The sequence below is a fragment of the Neolamprologus multifasciatus genome, chromosome 4 (assembly GCF_963576455.1).
Source record: "Neolamprologus multifasciatus chromosome 4, fNeoMul1.2, whole genome shotgun sequence".
Taxonomy (NCBI): Eukaryota; Metazoa; Chordata; class Actinopteri; order Cichliformes; family Cichlidae; genus Neolamprologus; species Neolamprologus multifasciatus.
The window spans coordinates 23,907,250-23,915,126 of NC_140442.1; the positions used below are offsets into that span (position 1 = coordinate 23,907,250).

The 7,877-nt window shown below is 40.5% G+C and overlaps 1 protein-coding gene across 2 annotated transcripts; it reads left to right on the top strand.

Moving 5' to 3' along the window:
- Window positions 1-5: 5 nt before the first annotated feature.
- Window positions 6-5,692, top strand: nol12 (nucleolar protein 12). 2 transcript variants are annotated; one of them, XM_085157824.1, is made up of 6 exons: window positions 6-2,656; window positions 3,100-3,205; window positions 3,312-3,360; window positions 3,458-3,615; window positions 3,720-3,817; window positions 5,219-5,692. In XM_085157824.1, the coding sequence occupies exons 1-6, from the start codon at window positions 2,553-2,555 to the stop codon at window positions 5,412-5,414; spliced, it is 711 nt and encodes a 236-aa protein (XP_085013950.1). In that variant the 5' UTR covers window positions 6-2,552; the 3' UTR covers window positions 5,415-5,692. The 2 variants fall into 2 exon arrangements, with proteins under 2 accessions (XP_085013950.1, XP_085013951.1); XM_085157825.1 differs by having other exon boundaries at window positions 2,150-2,656; window positions 3,458-3,603.
- The last annotated feature ends 2,185 nt before the right edge of the window (window positions 5,693-7,877 follow it).

The following is a 7,877-nucleotide window of genomic DNA, read 5'->3' on the forward strand; positions in this document are numbered from 1 at the left end:
GAGCTACTACGCTAAACTGCATTTCAGTGTGAGGCTGATTAGTATGTGGGAGTGAGTACAAGCTGTAAATGTCTGGAGAGGATCCTCTGATGCAGCGAGCTCTGAGAACAGTCACCTATGAAAAACTGCTGGAGCCTTTTAGATTGTTTTGTTTGTTTTAAATAAAAAACAAGAAAATATCCCTCGTGTAGAACAGGTATGGTCAGTTTGAATTCACAAGCTGTAGCTGTAGTGACATGTTTTCACTGCAGCAAAGAAAAATAGGTTTGTGCAGAATAACCAATTTCTCTGCTGCGTCTCTGTGTATATAAACCACCTTTAAAAGCTACAGGTTTTAATGGGGGGGTCCTCAGACGGTGTTTGGTGTTGTCATGCTCTGCAGACTGACAGAACTGACATTGTACAGATTGCAAGCAAAAAGGCCTCGATGTTATGTAAAAAAAAAAAATTATATTTCATCACGTTGGATTGATGGAGGAGCTTTGTGAAATTGTAGTCCAATTTGCTTTTTATTTGTAATGATGGTCTTATACATGATGCGGGATTTATAATATCATTTTTCCTTTTTCTTTCTTATTTAATGGTTCTGTAATATTAATATAAATGCTTCTGGAGATGGGAGCAGTTTTGCAGTTATGTTATTGTTTTGTATGAGCAGCGTAAGGTCGGGAGCAGAGGAAATCTCTGTTTTATTAAAGAATCCTTTCATTTAAACTTTTTAGCTTGGTATGGTAAATTTGATCACTTTCTATGTTTTTTGTTTGTTTTTCTTTGGCGCACATTGTAATGTCTTGATTTTAGAATACGGGCAAACACACTAGAATACAATTCGATGTTTCCAGTACCCTGTCTTCCAGGTCAACTCAAGCTGTAATCTAAGGAGTACTGAAAGTGTTGCTATCAGTTTAGATTACGCTTCCCTGACTGGTAAACTACACAAAGAAGAAATTTATGTTCAACAACATCTGCGAGCTGGAGTGTTTGTTTGTTTTTATTTTGTTTCTTTTGTCTTTTTTCCCTTGAGGTGTTTTTATGGTCTGAATTTATCTGTTCATTTGGATGTTTTCTAATAAAATGACACATGAAAGTGTGAGTGTGAGAGTGACTGGTCTCTACTAAATGCTGTATGTTACTCAGTGATTGTCGATGAGTAATATGTGAAGGAGCAAATTAAAGAGGAGAAGGTGGGCGTTGGCTGGGTGTGAAGGCCAGTGAAATCTGATAACTGTGCTGAAGTTGAGTTTTCTCCTTCAAATGAAACACTTGTGCACTTTTTACAGAGATGAGACGTTTCTGGTTGCACAGTAAGCCCCTACAGTAGGAGGAGAGTAAAAGGAGCCATGCAATTATGATTCGAAGTTATGAGTGCTCAAAATGCTGGAGGAAAAAAAATAAGGCAACTTAAAAAGCACCAGATTTGGACACAGTGTTATGTGCTTTGATAATATTCACAATATGAAGGTAAAAAGTTTCTTTGATTTTTATTTTTTTATTTTTTTTTAGTAAAAGTGATTGTGCATAATGACAGCTGATGCATTCATAGGGGCTCAGGTGTAGGACGCTCCTTTAATTTTAATGGAGTGACTTGACTGCAGTACATGGATTGTATATTTAAAATAAAACACACGAAAAGATCATACAATTAGAGGGATTAACATGAGCTATAAATTTATGTATGAAATAAATATTTATTTTAGGGGAAAGTATTTTTATCTTCTTAATTTTAAGTTCTCTAAATGTTGTTCCGTGTTGGTGCAGTTTTGGGTTTGCTTTGGAGTCCACCCATCTCTTCTCATAACGAGGATTTTCCCTGAAAATAAAATCGATCAAAAGAAAATCTCTCGTCTTTCTCTTATTAAAAAAACTACACACTGGTGATGATTTTAATCCACGGATATGACAAGAATATTCCACATCAAGGCCAAAAAACACTTCTGGGGCCAGAATTACATCTGTACATCTTCTGTGATGTGTTTATAGTTAATACGTCAAAGATTATTTCCTACTGTACTGATATAACCGGTAAGCAATGTTTGTTGACATGTTTATTGATTGATTGATTGATTGATTGATTGATTGATTCCATCCATTAATTTTCTTCCGTTTATCTAATTCAGGGTCGTGGGGGGCTGGAAGTTTTCCCATCTATCGTTATAGGGCGAAAGGTGGGGTACAACTTGGACAGATCGAAACAGTTCAGTTCATTTTTAAATATGAAACTCACATTTATACCCACAACCAATTTAGAATCGCCACCTAACCTAACCCCACTAACTGCATGTCTTCGATCTGTGGGAAGCCAGAGTACCCGGAAACAACACAGAAAGACACGGGGAGAACACGCAAATTCAGGACCTTTTTGCTGTGAAGCAACAGTGCTAGCCACCATGCTAATTTTATTTTATTTTATTTCTTGTGTGTATGTAATTTAAAAAAAACTAAAACGCCGCTGTCAAACTGTTGGAACTGTAGAGGTCATGTGGTATGTGTTCCCCCCCGGACAAAAATAAGAGACGTGCGGTATAGTAACTTAGCGAACTCACGTGCACAACATGAAAAACTTTAAAAACAAAGGGTCCAAAAAGGCTAAGTTCAAGCCAGGATCGAAGAAGAGGGAGAACAAATGCATCGTAACGTTTGACGAGAAAAACAGACAGTAAGTTTGAAAGCGCGTCGCTGAAAACACTGTTTCAACATGTTAGCTAGCATCATAGCACTAGCGCTGATTAGCATGGACTAGTACCAGATTTTAGTAAATGTTTTTATTTGGGAAGCTTGTTGGAAATAAATGTGTGTAATTTGTGTACGATTTTAACCAAATAAGTGGAGGCTTTCCTATCTTCCCACTCTCCTCGTCGTATTTAAACCTGCTGATGGTGTATGGTGTTCAAACTATTATATACCTGCATTTATAAATATTGTTAATTTCTAGAAATGTTATTATTTGACTAAAGTTTTTTGTTAGGTAATGTAAACCTCATAAATTAACTGTAGCCAGTTTTGCAGTTTGAGTTATAAAGGTTCCTCTTAATAAAGTACACCTTTCTAAGTCTGACTTAATAAATCTTGGTTTTGGACTTTAATCTGCTTCTCTCTCAGGGAATATCTTACCGGCTTTCACAAGCGTAAGGTGGAGAGGAGGAAAGCGGCAGTAGAAGAAATTCGGAAGAAAATCAAGGAAGAGCAGATAAGAGTCAGAGAAGACGTGAGTCCTCATGGAAAAGAGCCCCAATTTAAAGCCTGTTTTTGCTAAATGCCTGAGCATATTGAGAAAATAGGCAATGGTATTAAATGTGTTTGTCTCCTTACAGAGACACAAGGAATACATAAAGATGCTGAAGGAGAGGACAGAAGCTCTTGGTGAGTTTACAGGAAAACTTGCGCTCTGGTTATTTTACTGATGTCTCATAATCTGTGCATGTAGCTTCATTGTCCTTTATGTGATCCTGTATTGCAGAGGATGGCGAAGATGATCTGGAAGATGCGATAACCAGCACAACAGAGTCTATGCAGTACGATCACCCCAACCACACAGTAACCGTGACAACCATCAGTGATCTTGACCTCACAGGAGCTCGCCTTCTCGAAGCTGCAGCAAACCAGGTAAATATTAAGGTCTGTAATCATCTGAATAGGCTATATGTGTGTGTTCTTCTAAGTTTGAAGATAACACTGAAGGTAATAATACTGCATTAACACTGAGTATGCTTGTTTTGAAGGCTAATGAGGAGCGTGACGATGAGGTTGAGGGGGAGAAAGAGGAAGAGAAAATGGTTGGAATGCCAAAAAAAGCTGGGAATCCAATACTTAACAAAAAGTAAGCAGTTTGTTAATCACGTCTCTAATTGAGAGCAGCTTGTGATCAGTTTTGTCCTGCTTTTAAGATTAAAACGTTGGACTTTGTGTCCAGTGTTGGACGGTTTTTCGTTTGAGCTGATTTCATTTGCTCAGCTAATGTCATGTCAGGATGATGCTGGTGGATGAGATGAGTTGTTCTGTTTGTAGTATTCTCAGAGTATAATGTATTTAATAAAACATTGATATTTGGTGTTCCCGTATCAACACAATATCTACACGTGAAATATCTTAATACTATGCTGCATTGCATTTAGGGATGGGTATTGATAAGATTTTCACGAGTCCGATTCCATTTTCGATTCTGTTTAATGAATTTTTCAATTCTTTATCAATTCTCTTATCGATTTTTTTTTTTTTAAAAAGGAGAACACTAAAGTCGATTAGCTTAGAACTTTGTTTTATATCTTCTCTTTGAAGAAGATAGAAATTTAGGAGTAACATGGCCTTACAAACCCAACAGTGAGATCTTAAGAGATCCACAGCCTATGGCTCTTCAACTGCAACATACTACAACTACAACATAAATTATTCAGTAGCAATTACACAAGAATATCCAGTAATGTTCCTGCCTACAATTAAACACATTCACTTACTGAAAATCATCTGCTGTGGCAAATGGGTGCAAGCCTTTTACCACAAACTTAGTCACTGCTTGGTGACATTCGTCTATCCTGGCCTGAAAGGAGACGCTAACGGTAGACTGCAGTGAGAACTGCCAGCATCTGAGCCAGACTCTGTCTGTCTTTCTCATCATGGTCACCTAAATGCACAGTAATGGCAGGTTTTGTAATAAGGCAGATCGCGCTAACATAATATGCACTGTTAGTTGATTATTTACCTGCCGCATTAACGGGAGAGGACGTGCAAACGTTACCGCTGCTGCTGGGTTGAGATTCACGAGTCCGGAGCGGAATTAAAAACACGACATTCATTTAAGGTTATCGCGTGTTTTGTGAGCAAATGCTTTTGCGTATTTGTAGTGTTTCCTCCCTTAAATGAATTATCTACTTTTCAAGTATTGCAAGTTGCCCTGTTGTCATCTGTTCTCGTAAAGTATAATCAAACTTTGGAGCGTTTGAGCCGCTTAGGCGCCATGTTTCCTGCCAGGTAAATGACCCTCCACAACGTGGTGACGTCATTCGGGGCGACTAGAATCAATAAGGGAATCATTTGCAAAAATGGCAAACAATTCCAAGGAATTGAAACAGTGGGAACCAGTTCTCAACAAAAAACGGTTTTCAATACCCATCCCTTATTGCATTCCTCCACCTCCAGAGTACACACAGCTACCTTACCTGGCCCCTCTAACTCCAGCTGATTGGTTTATTTCTTTTTCTCTCTTGCTCTTTCATCACTCTAGGATCCGCTCCCTTACAACGCAGCTCAGCACTTACACCAGCAAGCGGAAGAGGAAAGGGAAGCAGGAAGGCCGAGGCGGACGGGGGCGTCTGACAGAGAAGAGACCTGGTGTCACAGAGGGTAGAAACAAAGGCGGCAGGACCAGCAAGCGTCAGAGACGTAGACAGACCGGGAAGAAAGCGCATCATCAGGACTGAAGGAGTGCATGAAGGGAGGAAGAAACTCCTGACAATGGACTTCTGCTCTTGTTAGGCCAGCTCAACAAACTGGACTTGGTTGTGTTTATGCTCACGCGTCGAAAAGAATACGTGTATGCATAAAGATGATGTTGGAGTTACCTGCCCTGTGAAATCTTGTGCTCAGTTTTGTACATTTTCCAACTTTTTTTTGTTTCTTCCCATTATAGTTATTTGTTAATTGTGTACTGAGTGTGCTGTATTTACCTCAAATTTGATTAAAGTAAATTTGAATAATTTCTGTTGATCTCATGTTGATCTCATATGTCACATTATGTCAGCGTGCCCTGTGAGGAATTTTGTCCCACTGTGCTCTATTGTTTAATAGGAAACCTGATTCTGTTGTCAACATCCTCTGGAGAACATCAGGAAACCAACCCTTAGCTCTGTATTTCCTCCTAGCTGAGTATCACCTGTGTTTGTGTGATCTAAAGGCGAACCAAGCAGTTTCATGTAGAACACAAACAGCCAGCGGCTTTAATATATGTTAAACACCCCCACCTCGCCAGTGTTTATTTATTTACGTTAACCTGAGCCAGCGTGTGCCAGCTGTCGCTAGCATGAGCGTTTCATTTCGCTTTCTAAAGCCCATGATATTTAATACAGCTGCTCAATAGGGGAACCAATAAGCCACTGGCTCCATCTTGGTCCTGGGGTTTGTGTGCGCTTCAGGGTCTCAGCCGTGTCGGCTAAGAGCCGCCATGGATGGCACAGATGCTGCAGTTTCACTCATTGTCAGAGCAGCCAATCAGATTGTTTTAAGTGTCTGGGAGGACAGAGAGCATGGGGAAGAGGAGGCATGTGCCTGATGGGGGTCTGATGGGCAGTTCATCCTTAATGATGACACGCTGAAGGCAGGAGCCCCTCTTGTCAGGTAATTTTAAATCTTTTTCATAACAAAACCATTTTTATATATTTCTACCATCCTCAGTTTTACACTATTAAAGGCTTAATTGACATGTTGACTATTACCAGAGGCGCTGGTGCTTGTAGAAGTTGCTTGGTTACAGTGCATGTGTCTTGTGGTGTGTAGTACTGTGGAACTGCTCTGACTGGACTGCATTTCATCAGCTGCGAGTGCGGTTAGTTATCAGTGATCTTAACAGTTCTCACGTCCTGAAACAAAACTCCCTTTTTTAGTATGCACTGTTTGCAGCTGCTCTGTGCTTACACCACCTTACAGTAATGTGTCACAATCACGCATTAGTGGCTCATGCTTGCTCTGTACGTTACCAAATTAGAATTAATGTGCAGAAACACTTCTGTAATTTGACAGTCTTTTTTTAATAAGTCTTCCTCAAGTGTTAGATAAATATTTCTGCATATTTCCTGCTGTTGTTTCCCAGTTTTCTCTGTTGGAGGCAATGAACATCCAGGTTCTCCCTCTGCGTTCACCATGGCCCTCTCCGGCGATGAGCCCATCTGCCCCAAGTTCCAGCCCAATATCTTCGACCCCTCCCGCTGCCACGACTGCCTGCGCCAGAGGCACCTGCACGCCGGTGCGGGGGAGAGCACTGAGGTCACGCAGCAACAGATATCCGCTGCCGAGTCCGGAGCCGGGGCTAAAACCGGGATTGGGTCAAGAAAGGGAGAAGCGTTAACACCAATTTCTTCCCAAACGGAGGAAAGAGACACCAGCAGCAAGGTGAGACAAGCAGGACGGTGATGTGCAGAGCAGCAACAGCAGCAAGATAACCAGGAAGAGATAATGAGAACTCAATGTGTGCTGAGTGATGGGATTAGCTGGACGTGAAGAGCAGCAGGAAGATGCATTAGAGGTCACAGGTCTAAGCGGTAAGGCAGCGCAGCACTGAGATCAGATGTTCTGGTGCAGGAATCAATAAGGCACTGCTGTACTGCTTTAACTTTAATTTAATAATCTACTGATTACTCTTAAACTTAAGTACACCTGACTTAACCCTAGAGTTCGATTCTCTGGTTAAAGAAAGGACCAATGAAGAAATTCCCATTCAACTTTACATGTAAACAAAGTAAATGTGATCATGTCTGAAACTTTACTACTTGTGAGTAAATGAACGAGAGATCAGAGACGGAGAATAAGAGCCATTGGCGCGGAGCAGGGTAGCAGTAGTGGCTTCTATTAAAAATGAATGAAGCTGGATCATTTACTGCCCTCTTGGGAATGACTTGTAATATTAGACGGGAGTTCAGAGAGGATGGGCATGTTTCTGGACAGTTTCGAAACGGCACAAACCTGTGCCCCAGCTTCTGTTTGATATGCCTCTATGAAACGTCTGCAATAATCTGTTTCTGTGCATATTTTACACCTGATTGTGTTTCTTTTAGATCTGGTAGTATATTACCTGTAGATTCCTAGAAGGTGTTGGGGATTGTCATTTTCTGGCATTTGCAGACAGTTTTCAATCATTCCTTGAGACGGCAAAGTTTATGGAGAGGACGAGT